The 20350-nt window shown below is 35.7% G+C and overlaps 3 protein-coding genes across 6 annotated transcripts in view; all 3 read right to left on the bottom strand.

Annotated features, from left to right (window-relative positions):
* The window catches only part of IPO11 (importin 11), a 128516-nt gene that overhangs the window by 18180 nt on the left and 89986 nt on the right, over nucleotides 1-20350 (bottom strand). Inside the window, exons 25-29 of one of the 4 annotated variants that reach the window (XR_011471166.1) lie at nucleotides 19313-19408; nucleotides 18187-18300; nucleotides 10524-10645; nucleotides 4241-4475; nucleotides 2620-2703 (exon numbers count right to left, since the gene is read on the bottom strand). Coding sequence is in view for 3 of the 4 variants with exons in the window: in XM_070412045.1 (XP_070268146.1) it covers nucleotides 7100-7136; nucleotides 10524-10645; nucleotides 18187-18300; nucleotides 19313-19408 (369 nt within the window). In the remaining variant the exon portion in view is untranslated. Of the gene's footprint in view, nucleotides 1-2618; nucleotides 2704-4240; nucleotides 4476-7042; nucleotides 7137-10523; nucleotides 10646-18186; nucleotides 18301-19312; nucleotides 19409-20350 lie in introns of those variants that run through there. The other 3 variants (XM_070412046.1, XM_070412045.1, XM_070412044.1) reach the window with 3 other exon arrangements.
* LRRC70 (leucine rich repeat containing 70) lies at nucleotides 1852-3828 on the bottom strand. Its single transcript, XM_070412047.1, is given in 10 exon segments — nucleotides 1852-2553; nucleotides 2555-2841; nucleotides 2844-2992; nucleotides 2994-3127; nucleotides 3130-3182; nucleotides 3185-3231; nucleotides 3233-3269; nucleotides 3272-3493; nucleotides 3496-3618; nucleotides 3621-3828. Coding segments are annotated over 10 exon segments (1830 nt in total). The 5' UTR covers nucleotides 3697-3828.
* LOC139008061 (large ribosomal subunit protein eL39) lies at nucleotides 15665-16075 on the bottom strand. Its single transcript, XM_070411447.1, has one exon. It carries the CDS (start codon nucleotides 16020-16022, stop codon nucleotides 15867-15869), a length of 156 nt encoding a protein of 51 aa, XP_070267548.1. The 5' UTR covers nucleotides 16023-16075; the 3' UTR covers nucleotides 15665-15866.

Below are 20350 nucleotides of genomic sequence, written 5' to 3'. Positions count from 1 at the left end.
TTCACAAACGGTTTCTAGCCTCGTGGCTTTCATTGTGGAATTCCCATCTGCTAGTAATTCCATTGCCTGAATTTCCTTCGTTAGTTTTATTTACCATAAGAATAAAACAAGTGGCTATGGTCCTATAATGGCAAAAACTCAGGTTCTTCCTTCCTGAGTAGGAAAAAAACCGGTTCCGTTCTCCCCTACTGTGTTTCTCTTCTGTGGGTCTCCTTTACTGCTCACACAGAACACTTTACTTCTGGTCACCAAATATGTGTGTGTGTGTGTGTGTGTGTGTGTGTGTGTGTAGGGCGGGGGGGGGGGGAAGATGTCCCTCACAACAAGCTATTCTGTGATACCACCCGGGGGCGGGGTGGGGGAGGGTCTTACAATTTAACTCAATTCTAATATCTAGAGATAGTATCAGATCCCACAGATTAAGGGCTCAGTCCCACTAGACTGGCCCCACCACCTTCCATTTCACATGCCAGTCCCAAACCCAGATTATACCTGTGCTTCTGACCAACTGTCTATAAATCAGAGGTTCCCACGACACCCTCCTTGAGTTCCATTAATTTGCTAGAGCAGCTCAAAGAAATACTTATGTTTACCAGTTTATTAAAGAATATTAATGAACATCCAGATAAAGATATACATAGGACAAGGTCTGGGAGGATCATAAGTGCAAAGTATTTTCTATTATTTCACAGGTCCCCATTCTAGAAGACTAGAAAACAGTGCTTAAGGAGGCCTTTGTAGATGAGAAGAGATGACTGAAGATAAGGGGTTTTGAAAGCCAAAACATGAGGAAACTATACAACATAAAAATTTTTGCTCCATGAGATCTCAAACAAAACATAAAGAAAATGTAAACTGTAAATAAATATTGTATAGTAACCATGTGTTCCCTCCTCTAGATTTTAAGCTCTACCAAGAATAGGAATTGTGCTTGTGTTTTTCAGTTATAACCTTAGCACCTAAGCAGCAGTGTAGCATGAAATTAAGAGCATGGGCTTGCCCTGACTGGTTTGGCTCAGTGGATAGAGCATCGGCCTGCAGACTGAAGGGTCCCAGGTTTGATTCCGGTCAAGGGCATGTACCTTGGTTGTGGGCACATCCCCAGTAGCGGGTGTGCAGAAGGCAGCTGATTGATGTTTCTCTTTCATTGATGTTTCTAACTCTCTATCCCTCTCCCTTCCTCTCTATAAAAAATCAATAAAATATATTAAAAAAAAAAAAAAAAGAGCATGGGCTTTAGAGTCAGACAGACCTAAAACGTGTCACAAGCTGTAAGAATGTGGGAGTTTCTCAAACTCACTCTGCCTAGGTTTCCTGATCTGTCAAATATAGACAGCACTACCTTACAAGTCGTTTTTTTAAAAATATGTTTTTATTGATTTCAGAGAAAGGAAGGAAGATGGAGAGAGGGATAGAAACATCAATGATGAGAATCATTGAGCAGCTACCTCCTGCACACCTCCTACTGGGGATCAAGCCCATAACCTAGGCATGTGCCCTGACAGGGAATCTAACCAGGACCTCCTGGTTCATGGGTCAACACTCAACCACTGAGCCACACCAGCCAGGCCTTACAAGGCTTTTTAAGTATTAAATCTAATATCTCAAGTATTTAGTAGAGTGCTTGGTACCGAAAAATGTTAGCTATTATTAATACTTAATACAGTGCTTATCAAAGAAAATATTTGCTGAATAAATACAATATTGACAAGTTATTAAAAACATTATTTATTAATGCTAAGCTCATGTAATTCATTATATTTCCAAATAAAGTTTATAATTCTACAAGGAAGCTTCAGTTTTATTCATGTCCATGGCACTAAAGTTTCTTACAGCCACTATTTAGTTGAATTATAAAGCAGAATGTTCAAAGAGAATGACTTGTGCCTCATTTTCAGGAATAGTTTGTTTATGAAGTTGAATCTGTTCCAAACCATGGCTTTCGAGAGAATTTTGGCAAGTGTTACAAACTGAGGCAGTTACATTATACCTTGCAGACTGATAAAAGCTGTAGTATTCAAGTCTATTTTCTCCTGAGTTTTCTGGTGTCTTTAGTTTTTGTTTAAATTGAACAACTTTGTAGATCAAAAACATGATTAAAATACAAGCTAAGATAAAAAAAGCTAGCAAAATGTCAAAAGCCTCATTTAACCTTTCAACTTCTTGTGTACAAATTAGAGATGTCTTCCCTGACACTGAAGCAGCATCAATTGGTAGAGCGCTGGTTTTTTCCAAAGTCAAGTTAACAGAAGAAGTAAGCTGTAATTGCACAGGTAACACTGCAGTAGTCTCTAGTGGATTAGCAAAGGTATTCTCTTGAAAAACTCTACTGGTAGGTGAAGTTTGTTCCCCGAAAGAAATGCTCTTGGTATTTTCCAAGTGTTTCCCATTTGTGGTTACTTTACGCCAGGCCATCATTAACGCAGTAGTCTTGTGATGAATATGAAGAGATTTTATAGCCCAAGCTCTGGATACATTTGTCGAAGATGTAACGCAATCTGTACAGTCAGTCCACTTAATATAATGCAATGCTCTGCCACGCATGGATGGGGGGGTTCTGACAATAGATGTTTAGGTAATGTCTGAAGATGCTAGCCAGTTAGTTGCGAAGGCCCAATAGTTTGCTGTTACATTTCCAAGGATTAGAATTTGCCTGAAGATGAGTCAATGAAGACAATGGCTTAAGGACCCTTGGATGTAAGTCTGTAAGATTATTAAATGACAGATTAAGGATCTTCAAATATGCTCCCATGTTCTCAACTGTATCATTATCAATGCTGATTATTCTGTCTAATTTAATTAAGGTAAATTAAATTCTTTAATATCTAAATGTGTCAGACACATTTCCAAATCATTATGACTTAAGAGCAAATGTTTAAGATTGTTAATTCCATTAAACCCATCACTAGTAATGTTTTTAATTCTTGAATTTTTCAGAAGCAAATATCCCAAGTTGACAAGCCCTTTAAATGCAAAGGACTGTATTGCTTTTATGAGACAAAGAAAGTCTTTTAAGACTCTTAAGCACTTCAAAAGCATCTGAAAGTACTTTTGCTAAATTATTACCTTCTAGATACAAACAATCCAAGTTTCCAAGATGGTGAAAGCCTGTGTCTGATATCCTCAAAAAATATTATTGTTGGATAAATCAATCATCCGAAGAGCAATCATGCCAACAAAGTACCACTCCCGAGGAGAGTGAGGTGATTTCTTTGCAGATTTAAGTACTGAAACTAGATCATTAAATACTCCTCTTGGAACAAAGGATATTGATTACACTGTAAATATAAATTACAAAGACTGGAAAGCCCCTCAAATATTCCGGGATCCAAATGTTTCATAAAATTATTATTTAGATATAGAAAATAGAGGTCCCTCAAACGAACAAAGGCTTTTGGATATACACACACAATGCCAGCATTATCCTAATATAATACTACAAGAAAATGAAGCCCTGTTAATTCACTTTTATTTATATGAAATAAGTTATTTCAGCCAGGTACAGAAAAACTGTAATTTCAGAAAAATTCCTATGAATACTTGAAAGGCCTAACTCATGGCAGTTAATTTGTCTCCCAGTGCAGAACTGGCAAACAGACACACGAGCAAGTATCTCCTATGGATTAATAATGCAAGATTATAGGTAACAAGAAGAAAGGGTCATAGGCAAGGGAGAGAAAAATGTAATCTGCACATAGCCCTGTTCTTAACTTTTCTGTTCCTATCAGAATGGGCTATAAGAAGAGAAGGTAAAACTTTAAATCATAAAAATGTTCTTAAAATGAAAGTTTTATAATACCAAAAATTCTGTATTTTATTTTATTTTTATTTAGAAGCAGCCAATAATACTAAGTACACATAAGTTATACTACAATGATAGCATAGAATAATGAGTTTGGAATATGTTCTAGGATTATTAGCACCTCAAGGCCATACATTAACCCACTGTTTGACAAAATGATAACTCAAATTTAATGAACTGCAAAATAAAATGTTTTCTAAGTTCATTTAAAATATTACAATTGACTATAACAAAAGTGACAAATGATGATGCAGGAATAATGGTCTTTGGATATAATATGTCCCTTTATCAACTTAAAGTCTAATATCAATTAAGTAACATTATAAACTATAAAAACACAAATTCATTACAAAACAAACTCTATTGAAACGACAGTTTTTCACAAACCAAATTATTTTCTGTTTCAGCTAAAAGTTTATATTAAATAAATAGTCTTACCAAGAGCAGGAAATTCACATTATTAACACTCGGCTGATTCAAGTAAAGGTTTTCTTTCTAGATCTGTAGAGAGAAATTTCTAAACTCCATTTCTTTCTGTGGCACCAATGACCTCCACCCTTCCAACTTTTTTCTTTTTTTTTTTTAAGTCACAGTTTGCTCAGGAAACACCACTCTTCACATCAGTTCCTCCACAGTCAGTGTGTAAAACAGAGGTTGCCATGGATACAGGAAACTGAGAGACAGGAAGTAAGTTTATCTGTTTCAAAAGTATTGTTGAAAGGAAATCTCAGGAACTTATTTTTCAGAATGCAGTTAATCTGAGTTTTCCTAATGCACACAGCTAAATACTGCATAATTTAAAAAAATATGTATTTTTTAAAAGGAAAAACTTGAAAATTTTAAATTTTCAGAATGAGCAAATACTGCATACATCAACAACAGATAGCTACTGAGTGGAAAAAGCAAGCTGAAATAAGATATAAATAGAGTAATATAATTTTTGTGAATTTTTAAATGCATAAAATATTTATCTTGTTTTGAATACATATTAGAAATTTCAACTTTGCTTTATTGCTTAAAAAAGAGCCTGGCCAGCATGGCTGAGTGGTTGAGCATCAACCTATGGTATGAACCAGGAGGTCACGGTTCGATTCCCAGTCAGGGCACGTGCCTGGGTTATGGGCTCAATCCCCCATGTGGGTCGTGCAAGAGGCAGCCGATCAATGATTCTCTCTCACCACTGTTTCTATCTCTCTCTCCCTCTCCCTTCCTCTCTAAAGTCAATAAAAATATTTAGAAAAAAAAAAAACAGGTAGCAAAATAAACAAGCAATTTAGAATAATGAACACAAATGTTACACTATTCTCTATGTTCTAATTTTTCCAAAGAAAAATTGGGGATACTATAATAAATATTGAATACTACCAATTAGTGCCTTAATACAGAGATGTGGCAAAATGGGTTTACAGTTGTAAGTATGCAAAACATAGTTTATTCTTGTATTATTATTTGGAAATTATTGCATGATTTTCCATATAAACAACTGTAGCCCTGCTTTTGCCCCACCCTATATATTAAGAGTGCATGTCTTAACAGTATATAATGATATCAAGTTGCATTCCAAATTACTGACAAAAGTTATCTTTTTGGGAAGAAAAATTGGGGAGAGTGAAAGAGGCCCTTAAATGACATTTTACTACATACACATCTGAATAAGTTTTGAATTTTTTAAGATAAGTGTGTATATATTTTAATTCTCCCCCAAGGATATATTTTCAGTGACTTTAGAGAAAGAGGAAGGGGGAGAAAGAGTGATGTGAGAGAGAAGCATTGATCAGCCACCTCCCGCATGCACCCCCCACAACCCATCAAGAATCCAATCTGCAACCTTTTGGTGAATGAGACAATGCTCCAACCAACTGAGCCATCTGATAAGGGCTATAATGTAATATTTTAAGGTAAGGATTTAAAAAACTGACTATAAATTTTTTATAATATATATATTATTTAGTCATTTTCCAAAAAGCTGATTGCTTAGGTTTTCTAATTCTGACTTTTATTAATCTTACCAATAATTTACAATACACTTAAAATATCAGTGATAATATATAATTGTACACTAAAATTCCCCTTTCAATATTAAAGCAACTTTACTTCACATCAAGACAACAATTACTTCAGATAACAATATGAATGATTTCCATATTAAGTACTTTGTATAATACCAAGCACTATCTTTCTATGACAATAAAAAACACACACAGAGGTACATACTGGATAACAGGTCTTTATCAAATGATCTACAATTCTCACAAATATCCTTTGTGGCTGGCTATTGTTTTTTAATTGCATAATACAACTTAGATATATGGGGTTCTGGACATGCTACCCCAAAATGTAGCAACATCGACTATTTTAAGCGAAGGAGTTTAAGAAAACAGCAGAAACAAAAAGGTCTCTCTGTGACCCTCCAATTCCCAGCTACACCCCCATACCCTCTCCCTTCACCCCTGAAACAGATGATAAAACCTTCAGTGAGAGATGCCCTCCCTATATTGGGAAGAAAGGAGCATCTTTATCTCCAAAGACAAAAGGACTCTGACCAGAACCCAAACAAACAGGTCTTACACAATTCTTCCACTTCAGTACACTTACCTCATACCCTTTGCCCTTATATCTTTCCACAACTTTGCATCCACTCTGCATCAAGCCCATAAAAACACAGAAGTTTAACAATTTCTCCTGGTCTTCATTTCCTTATTAAGAAGCTAGTGTCATGTAAACCATATTAAATTTGTATGCTTTTGTCCCAAATCTGCACAGGTTAATCAATCCACTAACAGTCAAAAGTCTTTGTGTCAAGTTAAGAGTCCCAAAGGTAAGTAATGGTGCAACAGAACCAGCTAAAAAATGTACCTACCACAATCAGATACCATGTCACAACCACTAACATAACTATAATAATAAAGAAAAGATACAAGTATTGACAAGGACATAGAGAAATTAGAACCACTATGAAAGACAGTCTGGCAGTTCCTCAAGGGGCAAAACAGAGTCATCATATGACCCAGCAACACCCAAGAGAAAGGAAAACACACATCTACATGAAAACTTATATGCAAATAATAGCAGCATTTATAATAATAGCCAAAAAGTAGAAACAAACAACTCAAATATCCATCATCTGATGAATGATAAACAAAATGTGGTATATCTGTACAAGAAAACATTATTCAGCAATAAAAAGATATAAAATACTGATACATGCTACAAAATAGATGAACCTTAAAAACATGCTGAATTAGAGACCACATACCGTCTGGTTTCATTAGTAGGAAAAGTCTGGAATAGGCACGTCTATAGGGACTCAAAGTAGATTAGTGGTTGCCTAGGGCTAGGGAGAATGAGAGAATAAGGAGTATCAAAGAGTACATGGTTTCTTTTGGGGATAATAAAAATGTTCTAAAACTGATTGTGGTGATAGTTGCACAACTCTGTGAATATACTAAAAACTACTGAATTGTACATTTTAAATGAGTAAACTGTATAGTCTGTGAATTACTATATCTCAATTAGGCCAATAACGCACACCCAAAGATGTTTCTAAGACATTTTTCTTGTGAGAGACAAAAAATTAAGAACTAATTTTTATTGTAGAAAAGTTACTAAAATATTAGATTAAGTATTTATAGATAAAAGAAAATACCATAAAATGCTAAATAAGAAAACATGACCTAGGTGTAAGAGACACATTCTCTCTTAAGGGATAAAAATAAAATTATCATTCTATCCTATTAATAAAAGGGTAATATGCAAGTTGACCGAACAGCGGAACGACTGGTTACTATGAGGTGCACTGACCACCAGAGGGCAGATGCTCAATGCAGGAGCTGTCCCCTGGTGGTCAGTGCACTCCTACAGGGGGAGCGCTGCTCAGCCAGAAGCCCTGAGCCGGGTTCACGACTGGTGAGCACAGCGGCAGTGGCGGAAGCCTCTCCTGCCTCTGCAGCAGCTCTAAGGATGACATCCCCTGAGGGCTCCCAGACTGCAAGAGGGCACAGGTCAGGCTGAGGGATCCCGCTGCCCCACCCTCCACCCCCAGTGCACAAATGTTGTGCACCGGGCCTCTAAATATTCACATAGGAACAGCCAGTTTAAATCAATCATTATTCAGGTAAAACAACATGTCCATAATTTTAAAACTGTACACTGCCCTTTATTCAACTATATTTAAACTATACAAAAATACTACTCTTTGGAACTTATCTTGATTCTACTAGTCTAACATTTTTAAAGTTACAAAATGACTTAGAAAATTATCTTAATTTCCAAATAGTAAGTTTCTAAATGATGATATTATATATGCTATTCTTGAGATAAATGAAAATTATGGGGAGATACTAAGTGTCCAATCCAAGTAGGTTTAGTAAACCTGATACACAAGGGATTTTATTAAAAAGCAATTTCTCTTGGAAAGCAAGCCATCATACCATCAAAACCTCTGGTGGTTTGTCAATCTTTTTTTGAATTATTCAACTAGCTTATGTTAAATAATCAACATTGATGTATAACACAGAAATCCACACCTGAAACCAATATGATCCTATTAACCAATGTCATTACAATAAATTTAATAAAAAAAAAAATACTCCATTGGTGACTTCTTTAATCTAAAAAAAAGTGAAATTTAAAATTCTTAAAATACTTGATCTCTGAGAAACTTATTCATAACTGAAATTCTTAGAACTGCATTATAAAAAAAAATGTGTTCTTAAAGATGGAGGATGAATTGCTATTTTAGAGAACAGATCAAAGGAAAGTTTGATTGTTCTCATCTACAAGTAATAATTTTTGCTTAATATATGGCTTTGGAGGAAAACTCTTTGGAAACCATTAAAAGAGGAAAGTGTAAATTACGTTATTTTCACATAAAAAATTAGCTGAAGAAAACTTTACTTCATGTAGGAATATTATAGACACTAAAAAAGGAAGAAAATTCAAACTTGAAATTATTATAGCCAAAGAAATCCTAAAACAAAAGGACACAAGACAATTGTACTGCACAATTAAACAACCAAAAAAATAATTGCACTATGTTCAGAAAGTGACCAAGAAGATATAATAAGACTGTATAGAGTACACATAGGCAAATTCATCTATCATTAAGTTGGAGATAATGCACAATACTATAAAACTTCATGAAGCAGAAGGTGACATTCCTTAGCACATAGGTGGTTAAAACACATTTTTAAGTGAATTAATAAACAGATACAGATACTAAAAATGTACTGAATTTTAAAAGAATGCATGTACAGAGACTTAAGCTTTTAGAACTTTGTACTAAGGTAACTGAATGATAGATGGATAAATGAGGAAGAGAAAAGGAAAAGAGCAAAATAAAAACAACTAACCTCATCTGTCGAGTTTGACTTTACATATGTAAACTCATTTAACCTTTACAATACCCTCATCGGAAAGATGCTATTAGTATCCCCATTTTAAAAACAAGGATAGGTAAACACAGGGAAGTTAAGTTACTTGACCACTGTCATTCACAATTGAACTAGGATTTGAGTGTGGTTATAAAGTCTAAATCTTTTATCAAATTTCTGAACCAGAAATGATGGATTAGGGTAAAAGAGATTAATAGTGTCTCAATGATCATTCTTTAGAGCAGTGCTTCTAAACTGGAGGTGGGAGGTTCCATTGGCACATCTAGAATATAGACGCCAGGGATGCTGCTAAGTATCCTACAATGGACAGGACTGACTGCCCCTCAACAAATAATCATCTGGCCCCAAATGTCACTGGAACTGTGGTTGAAAAACCTTGCTTTAGAACAGTATATTTCTGCATTTGAAAATTCATTAGAATGAAAGGAGAGGAAAATAACATTTCCCAATTTAGCCTGGTTAAGAAAATCATTACCAATATTATTCTCTAGACCTGCTTATTTTAGGCAAGGGAAATGTTATACTGCGAAGTCTAAAAGAAACACAGGAACAGGAAATTACTATTACATGGGAAATTAACCAGGGAACATCACTGGGTATGTGGAAGGGAGAAAACTTTCCCCAAACTCCAACAACTATGCAGTTGTAAGTAGAAGAAAGATTATAATAGGAAATAGTAATACTGCTGACTTCAATACTACCTTCCACTAAAGCAATGGTCGGCAAACTCCTTAGTCAACAGAGCCAAATATCAACAGTACAACGATTGAAATTTCTTTTGAGAGCCAAATTTTTTAATTAAAATATATAGGTAGGTACACTGTTATTAACTTAATTAGGGTACTCCTAAGGCTTAGGAAGAGCCACACTCAAGGGGCCAAAGAGCCACATGTGGCTGGCGAGCCGCAGTTTGCTGACGGCGGCACTAAAGTATGTGAATATAAATCTTCCTAAATTATGTCATGGGCCAATTACATATATTGGCCCATGATTCTATTAAGGTCCTCTACATATAAAGATTTTATTAAGGTCCTCTAAATATAAAGAGGACCTTAATAAAATCTGGTTATTATAAAAAATGGAAATTCAGACAAGAATCAAATAAATTGGAAAAATGAATATCACCATTAAATTGCAGTGCCCAACACTCCCATTCACATATTTTTAGATCTAGACTAACACTGGCCACATCATTATCTACTAACAAAATTAGCATACATATACATTAAACAACACTGTCCAAAAACACACAGCAATTCCAAATGGCCAAAACAGTGCTAATATTTTGATGCTTTAAAGAAACAAATTTTAAGAAAATGTTTCCTCACCTATTATCAGATGGCAGAAGAGAAAGCAAAGCCAAAGCTGAAAGTTTTCTTCTTTCAGGCTGAGTAATGTTATCCATACGATCAACCCACATTTCAATCATATTCCCCAAAAGCTGATCCATCTGAAAGAAAGATCAAGAGGCATCTCAAAATATTTGAAATACTGTCTACTTGTGGATAGGCTAAAATCTCATAAGGCATGATTAAAGTTCAATTTCAGCAACCACAAAATGAGAATATAAGAATTTGGGGCAAGCCTTGAACCAGAAAGGAATAATTTAAGCAAACCATAATTCAACTTGAATTAATCTTGAGAGCCAATTAATTCTGAGAACTAAATATATTTACTTGTTCAACTCAGCTAGGCTTAGGTATCCAGCTGTTTGTTCAAGATGCTGCTGTAAAAGTATTTTACAGGTCTGATTAACATTTACAATATGTTACTTTAAGTACAGGAGATTACCCTACTTAATGTGGGTTGGTCTTCATTCAATCAGTTGAAAGTCTTCAGTACAAAAAATAAGGTTTTCCAGAAAAGGAGAAATCCTGCTTCAAGACTATGTATCAATAGAAGAGTATACAAAGAAAATGTAATACATGTATAGAATGGAATATTACTCAGACATAAAAAATAATGAAATTTTGCCATTTGCAACAATATGGATGGACCTAGAATGTTATGTTAAGTGAAAAGTTGGACAGAGAAAAACAAACACCGTATAATTTCACTTATATGTAGAATAAAAAAACCCCACAAATGATCAAAATAAAGCAAACTCATAGATACAAAATGATTATTGCAGAGAGGAGGGGGATGAGGGCTTAGGCAGAAAATGGAAGGATAATGATTTAGAAGTACAAAATTACAGTTAAAAAATAAATCCCAGGGTTGTAATGTACAGCCTAGAAATATAGTCAATAATGTTGTAATAACTATATGATGGACATATGGTTACTAGACTTATAGTGGTAATCACTTTGTAAGGCATATAAATGATGAATCACTATGTTGTATACTTAAAACTAATATTATATGTCAACTACAATGAAAACAAAACCAATTTTTAAGGGCTATAACACAGAAATCCTGAGTTTCCAGCCTGCCCTACAAAATTAGAACTTGCTAGTCCCTACAATCAAATGAGCCAATTCCTTAAAATATCTCTGGTGTGCATGTACACACACACACACACACACACACACACACTCATTCTCCCTCCCTCCCTTTCTCTATACACAACACACAACACACACACACACACACACACACACACACACACGCACACTGTTCAACTTTTCTAGAGAACCATGACTGATAGAAATCTATAAGTAAGATGCAACCAAATGTACTGATCATGTAGATTGAAAAAGAATCTCAGCTCACCAAGAAAGAGAGAGAGAGGACCCAAATAAACAAAATCAGAAATGATAGAGGCGAAATAACAACAGACCACAAGAAATACAAATGATTGTTAAAAAATACTATGGACAACTCTACACCAACAAACTAGACAACCTGGAGGAAATGGACATATTCCTAAAAAATACAACCTTCCAAAACTCAATCAGGAAGAATCTAAAAATCTCAATAGGCCAATAACTATGGTAGAAATTCAGGCAGTCTTCAAAAAGCTTCCAGCAAACAAAAGCCCAGGGCCAGATGGCTTCACAGGGGAGTTTTACCAAACATTCAAGGAAGAACTAAAACCTATCTTCCTCAGACTATTCCAAAAAATTCAAGAGGAAGGAATACTTCCAAGCTCATTCTATGAAGCCAGCATCACCCTCATACCAAAACCAGATAAAGACAACACAATGAAAGAGAATTACAGGCCAATATCCCTCATGAACATAGATGCCAAAATCCTCAACAAAATCTTAGCAAATCGGATCCAGCAGTACATTAGAAAGATCATACACCATGACCAAGTAGGATTTATCCCAGGGATGCAAGGAAGGTACAATATCTGCAAATCAATAAACGTGATACATCACATAAACAAATTGAGAGAAAAAAACCACATAGTCATATCAATTGATGCAGAAAAAGCATGACAAAATCCAACACCCATTCTTGATAAAAACTCTCAGCAAGGTGGGAATAGAAGGATCATACCTCAACATAATAAAAGTCATATATGACAAACCAACAGCCAACATCATACTCAATGGACAAAAACTAAAGCCATTTCCCCTAAAAACAGGAACAAGACAGGGATGCCCACTCTCACCACTCCTGTTCAACACAGTACTGGAAGTATTAACCATTGCGATTAGACAAGAAGAAGAAATAAAAGGCATCCAAAAAAAAACAAAACAGCATCCAAATTGGAAAAGAAGTAAAACTGTCCTTATTCGCAGATGACATGAAATTGTACATAAAAAACCCTAAAGACTCCACCAAAAAACTATTAGACTTAACAAATGAATTCGGCAATGTAGCAGTATACAAAAGAAGTCTATGGCATTTCTATACACCAACAGTGAACTTACAGAAACAGAGACTAAAAAAGCAATCCCATTTACCATCACACCAAAAAAATTAAGATACCTAGGAATAAACTTAACTAAGGAGGTAAAAGACTTATATGCGAAAAACTACAGGACACTGAAAAAAGAGATAGAGGAAGACATAAACAGATGGAAGAACGTACCATGTTCATGGATTGGTAGAATCAATATCATTAAACTGTCCATACTACCCAAAGCAATCTATAAATTCAACGCACTTCCCATTAAAATACCAACGGCATATTTCAGAGACCTAGAATGAACTCTCCAAAAATTCATCTGGAATTTTAAAAAGACTCCGAATAGTTGTAGCAATCCTGAGAAAGAAGAACAAAGTAGGTGGGATCTCAATACCAGATATCAAGCTGTATTACAAAGCCACTGTTCTCAAAACTGCCTGGTACTGGCACAAGAACAGTCATATAGATCAATGGAATAGAATAGAGAGTCCAGAAATCGGCCCGAACCAATATGCTCAATTAATATTTGACAAAGGAGGCAAGAACATACAATGGAATCAAGACAGTCTCTTCAATAAATGGTGTTGGGAAAATTGGACAGATACATGCAGAAAAATTAAACTAGACCACCAACTTACACCGTACACAAAAATAAACTCAAAATGGATAAAGGACTTAAATGTAAAACGGGAAACCATAAAAATACTAGAGGAATCCAAAGGCAACAAAATCTCAGACATATGCCAAAGCAATTTCTTCACCAATACAGCTCCTAGAACAGTTGAAACTAAAGAGAAAATAAACAAATGGGACTACATCAAAATAAAAAGCTTCAGCACAGCAAGAGACCATCAACGAAAACAAGAAAGCCCACTGCATGGGAGAACATATTTGCCAATATTATCGATAAGAGTTTAATCTCCAACATTTATAGGGAACTCATACAACTTAACAAAAGGAAGATAAACAATCCAATCAAAAAATGGGCAAAGAACCTAAACAGACACTTTTCAAAAGAGGACATTCAGAAAGCCAAGAGACATATGAAAACATGCTCCAAGTCACTAATCATCCGAGAGATGCAAATCAAAACAACAATGAGGTACCATCTCACACCTGTCAGAATGGCTATCATCAACAAATCCACAAAGGACAAGTGCTGGAGAGGATGCGGAGAAAAGGGAACACTCATGCACTGCTGGTGGGAATGCAGACTGGTGCAGCCACTATGGAAGACAGTATGGAGTTTCCTCAAAAAAACTAAAAATGGAACTCCCATTTGACCCAGTGATCCCACTTCTAGGAATATATCCCAAGAAACCAGAAACACCAATCAGAAAGGATATATGCATCCCTATGTTCATAGCAGCACAATTTACCATAGCAAAGATTTGGAAACAGCCTAAGTGCCCATCAGCAGATGAATGGATTAGAAAACTGTGGTACATCTACACAATGGAATACTCTGCTGCTGTAAAAAAGAAGGAATTCTTACCATTTGCAACAGCATGGATGGAACTGGAGAGCATTATGCTAAGTGAAATAAGCCAGTCAATGAAAGAAAATACCACACGATCTCACTCATTTATGGATAATAAAGACCATTATAAACTGATGAACAAAAATAGATACAGACGCAAAGCAGCATTGAACAGACTGTCAACCTACAGCGGGAAGCCGGGGAGGGTTTGGGGGGGGAGGGGGCGGGGGTAAGAGATCAACCGAAGGACTTGTATGTATGCATATAAGCATAACCAATGGACACAAGACACTGGGCGGTAGGGGAGGCCAGGGGAATGTCAAGGGAAAAAGAATAAAAAAAGGAGACATATGTAATACTCTTTGTAATACTTTAAGCAATAAATAAATCTTGATATTCAAAAATAAATAAATAAAATATGTAAAAACCTGGAGCAATAAAAATACTTAATAAATGTTAGTTTCCTTGATGCGCCCCCCCCCCCCCTGAAAAAAAAAAGAATCTCAGGATTTACTTATAAATCCATCCTAGCACCTTTTAAAAAATGCATTTAACATCAAAAACTCTACTTTATGGATTTGGTAATATAAAATCAACCTTAAGTTCTTACCCTTGTCTACTTTAGTGCTTCTACATTTCCCCCCCAAAAATGCTCCCACATATTTTAAAAAAATAAAAAGTCAAGAAACGCTTATTAGTTGAAGACAATTATTTACACTTGAGATTATTAAGATATAAATTATTAAGATATAAATACATGTTAACTTGTTTGGACCTAACCTCTTTTTTTTTTTAAGTATTTTTAAAATATAATTTATTGATATTTTACAGAGAGGAAGGGAGATGGATAGAGAGTTAGAAACATCGATCAGTTGCCTCCTGCACATCCCCTACTGGGGATGTGCTCACAACCAAGGTACCTGCCCTCAACCGGAATCAAACCTGGAACCCTTCAGTCCGCAGGCTGATGCTCTATCCACTGAGCCAAACCGGTTAGGGCTGGACCTAACCTCTTAATAAAAGGACCTGTTAGATACTTTTCTTTTGGCCCAGGAGCACTTTGAAAATATTAGTAACACACTGACGGCACAACCATGAACCAAGACAGTTTTGTAACTTCTGATTTATACCACTGTGTTTTCAATTCATATTTAGTTTGTAAACTATTTTGTTCTTTTTTTTTTTTTTTTTTTTTTTTTTAAAAGATCTCACATTTATTACTGAATCAACCTTCTATTCCAGGAGGAAAAATCAACAGAGCAAAATCTCAAGTTCATTAATCTTCGAATTAAAATGCCCCAACTGTCCAGACAGTAGCATCTTTTCAATCATTTAAGGGTGTAGGCAACCTGGATACAGCATAAATGTGAGTCATCTCGCATGTGTGATTTCTCATAGGCCCAGTTTGGTTCTTCTCCAATGCCTCCTCTTTGAGTTGTACCTGATTTTATTACCAGTTTTCATCCGAATCCATTGGGGAATGGGCCGATTCTGCTTTTGTTTCTTGGCCAGGAACCTCTTGATCCTGAAAGTCTTGTGGGAAGACATGGTGAAGGAGAGGCAAACGCGCGTACCTCGATGGCGGAGAAAGAGCAACTATTTTGTTCTTTAGAGTCCACATATGAGGGAGATCATGTGATACTTGTCTTTCTCTGACTGGCTTATTTCACTCGGCCTAATACTCTCCAGGTCCCTCCATGCTATCTTTTTTTACTGCTGCATAGTATTCCATGGTGTACATGTAGCACAGCTCTTTTAACAATTCATCTACTGATGGGCACCTGGGCTATTTCTAGCTATTATTATAAATTGTGCTGCTATGAACATAGGGGTGCATACAACATTCTTTCTGATTGGTGTTTCAGGTTTCTTAGGATATATTCCTAGGAGTGGGATCACTGAATCAAATGGAATTTCCATACTTAATTTTTTGAGGAAACTCCATACTGTTTTCCATAATAGCTGCTAATTCCACCAGCAGTGTACTAGGGTTCCCTTTCTTCCACATCCTCGCAAGCACTTATCATTTGTTGATGGTGGCCATTCCGACAGGTGTGAGGTGATACCTCAAGATACCCAGGAGTAAATTTAACCAAGGAGCTAAAAGACTTGTACTTGGAAAACTACAGGATGTTGAAAAAAGAGACAGAGAAAGATATAAACAAGTGGAAGAATATACCGTGTTCATTGGATTGGTAGAATTAACATCATTAAAATGTCCCTCTGTTACCCAAAGTAATCTATAGATTCAATGCAATCCCTATTAAAATACCAATGGCATATTTCATAGATCTAGAACAAATACTCCAAAAAATTTATATGGAACCAAAAAATGACCTCGAATAGCTGCAGCAATCTTGAAAAAGAAGAACAAAGTTGGAGGAATCACAATGCCAGATATCAAGTTATACTACAAAGCCGCTGTAATCAAAACAGCCTGGTACTAACACAAGAATAGGCATACAGATCAGTGGAACAAAAGAGAGACCCCAGAAATCGATCCAAGTCATTATGCTCAATTAATATTTAACAAAGGAGGCAAGAGCATGATTCAATGGGAGTAAAAATAGTCTCTTCAATAAATGGCGGTGGGAAAATTGGACAGATACATGCAAAAAAAATGAAACTAGACCACCAACTTACACTATACACAAGAATAAACTCAAGTGGATAAAAGATTTAAATGTAAGTCATGAAACCATAAAAATCCTAGAAGAGCCCTGCCCGGCTTGGCTCAGTGGATAGAGCGTCAGCCTGCGAATTGAAGGGTCCCAGGTTCGATTCCGGACAAAGGCACATGCCTGGGTTGCAAGCTTGATCCCCAGTGAGGGGGCGTGCAGGAGGCAGCCAATCAATGATTCTCTCTCATCATGGATGTTTCTATCTCTCTCTCCTCCCTTCCTCTCTGAAATCAATAAAGATATATATATATTTTTTAAAATCCTAGAAGAAACTATAGGCAGCAAAATCTCAGACGTCTATCATAGAAATATGTTTACCTATACATATCCTAGGGCAAAGGAAACTAAGGAGAAAATAAACAAATGGGACTATATCAAAATAAAAAGCCTCTGCACAGCAAAAGAAACCATCAACAAAATGAAAAGGAAGCCCACTGCATGGGAGAACATACTTGCCAATGATACATCTGATAGAGGTTTAATATCCAAGGTATATAAGGAACTCATACAAAAGGAAGACAAACAATCCAATTAAAAAGTGGGCAAAGGACCTAAATAGACACTTCTCTAAAGTGGACATACAAATGGCCAAGAGACATATTTAAAAATGCTCAAAGTCACTAACAATCATTAGAGAAATGCAACTTAATACAGTATTTTTTTAATAAGCCTTGGGGGAAAGATCATTTCCCACAATAATGATAATGAAAACTCACTGCATTGCATTTAAAACAAGTTAAAGAAATGAAACAAAAACTGCATATGATTATATGTATCCCTGTTTCATTTAATGTACTCCTATCACTAAGAATAAAATTGCCCATTTTGAACAGAAAATATAAGTTTCAACTGCCATTCACAGATTCTTTTTTCTTCTCCCAAATTATAGGTACAATGTTAGTTATTAAAGATTTAAAATATAAAAGTCTGAATACAATAAGACTTTTACAGAATCATTATTTCACCAAATTATTTCCAATCTTTATCTAGATAAAGACTTCCTTCAATTTAAAAAAAAACCTGATTCTTACCTCCTGATTACATTTATGTGCCATCACAGTAAGAAGTGAAGAAAAGAAACTCGTGTTTTGTAGCAGGACTCGACCCATAACTCCGAGATATGTTGACATCACTACAGGATACCTCTGTACAATTAAAAAAGTATATGTAAAATTGTATTAAGCAATTATAAATAATCAAGGACATTAAAAATCAACAGGGACATGAAATAACAATATTCTCCTTCATGTTGCTTCTTTAGAATGAACTGTTAATATTACCTGAATCTAACTTACAAAATGAATATGCCACACAAGGTAATATATATGTACTACATATATACTTATAGAATATATGTGTGTATATATATAATAAAGAGAGAAGAACAGAGAAAGGATATTTACCAATGGCATCTACACTAATAAAAGAGAAACATGCAAATTAACCATCACTCAGTCACTCTGCCACTCTGCTACACCCACCAGCCAATCAGAGCGACTATGCAAATTAACCCAACAAAGATGGCGGTTAATTTGCATACACAAGCACGGAGCTAAGACTGCAGACAACTGAAGATGGCGGCGGCCACGGAGCTAGAGCGAGCAAGAGGTTTGGGTTGCTCCCAGCAACGGAGGAAGCCAACCTTCCCAGCCAGCCCTGGCCTCCGCTCGAGGAGCTGGAAAAAAAAAAAAGGAGGGGCTGGGAGCAGCCGGAGCAGACAAGCCACGCCTCGCTGCTGCGGCCGGACCAAAGGCCTGGGTCCCGGGTGCCGGAGGAAAACTGGTGCCGGCAACCAGGGGAAGGAAGGTGTATTGCGTGAATCTTCGTGCAACGGGCCACTAGTATTTATATATGTATATTATTTTAAATGTTCTTAACATACATAGTTAAATGGATCAATTTAAGAGCTGGACTTAGAACATATGAGTGAGAGATGAGATAGCAAAGGAAATCTACCCTTCCCTATGTGGAAAAATAACAAAGCTGTATGAATATCTGAAATTTACTTAATTTACTTAAAAAATAATCAAATATTTTTAAAAGCTTTCCTTTTACTTAAGACAATGAAGATATAATTTTTCAATGAAGAGGGAAAATAATTAAAACTAAAACTCTCAGGGTCCAGTACTGTCCTTAGAAGCTTAATAAAAATCTTACCTCCCCTTCTATAATACCTCTGAAAACACAGGGTAGAATCGGTTGAAACATTTGCGAGCCTAATACTGGGTTCACTTTAAGGGCATTTTCCACAACCTAAAAATCATAAAGACACATTGGTTGCAGGCAATAATGAAAGCCACAGGTAAAGAAAACAATGTATTAAATATCACACCAAATCCAAGATACAAATGAGTACATGAGGTAGGTAATTGATATTCTGGCTCTAGACACACTGTTACAAAATAATTCATTAAAAATGCAATTTGACATAAAATGTGTAATATCTAGACACAGCTATACACCTTACATAGAATTATAATTAATCACACTCCAATACCATTGATATCATGTTGTTAATGGAATTCTTATCTTTGCATTTTAAACAAAAAACCATTACAAAACATTAAAATAGAGGCAGCAAAAGGCATTTCCAAAGTATTGGTTTTTCATAGTGAAAAGGAAAATTAGTAACAACTGTAAACAATGCCCAAAAAGAAATCTATGTTTAAATTTATCAGTAAATTGGACAGAAAAAGGCATGTTGTATATATACTACCTATTAAATGAGAGATGATATTATTTCATTTATAATGTGATCATGTATATTACTAAGCATGAGCACTGATTGTTACAAGTAAAAATTATAAAAATTACTCTTATATGATTAAGATGGGTACTGTCCATAACAAAGGTAGCAGAAAATTCAGAGTGGGGTGTGATTTTGTTTGCTTACTTTTGTTTTATTTTTATTTATTTTTAAAACGTTTTTATTGGTTTTTAGAGAGAGAGGAAATGAGAGAAAGAAACATCAATGTGACAGAGAAAACAATTGGTTGCCTCCCACACCCACCCTGTCTGACCAGGGATGGAACCAAAACCTGGCATGTGCCCTGACCAGGAATGGAACCAGTGACCTTTTGGTGCATAGGATGACACTCCAACCAACTGACCAACCAGGGCTGTTTTACTGTTTAGGGAATAAGACAGGCAGTGGTCAGGAAGCATCAGTGAGGAAGAAAACCAGACACCATTTGA

Source organism: Myotis yumanensis, unplaced genomic scaffold, assembly GCF_028538775.1.
Source record: "Myotis yumanensis isolate MYYU_CA2020_CCGP unplaced genomic scaffold, mMyoYum1.0.hap1 SCAF_4, whole genome shotgun sequence".
In the NCBI taxonomy this organism is placed as follows: Eukaryota; Metazoa; Chordata; class Mammalia; order Chiroptera; family Vespertilionidae; genus Myotis; species Myotis yumanensis.
The sequence above is the reverse complement of the archived record's forward strand: the minus strand, read 5'-3'. Positions and strand labels throughout refer to the sequence as shown.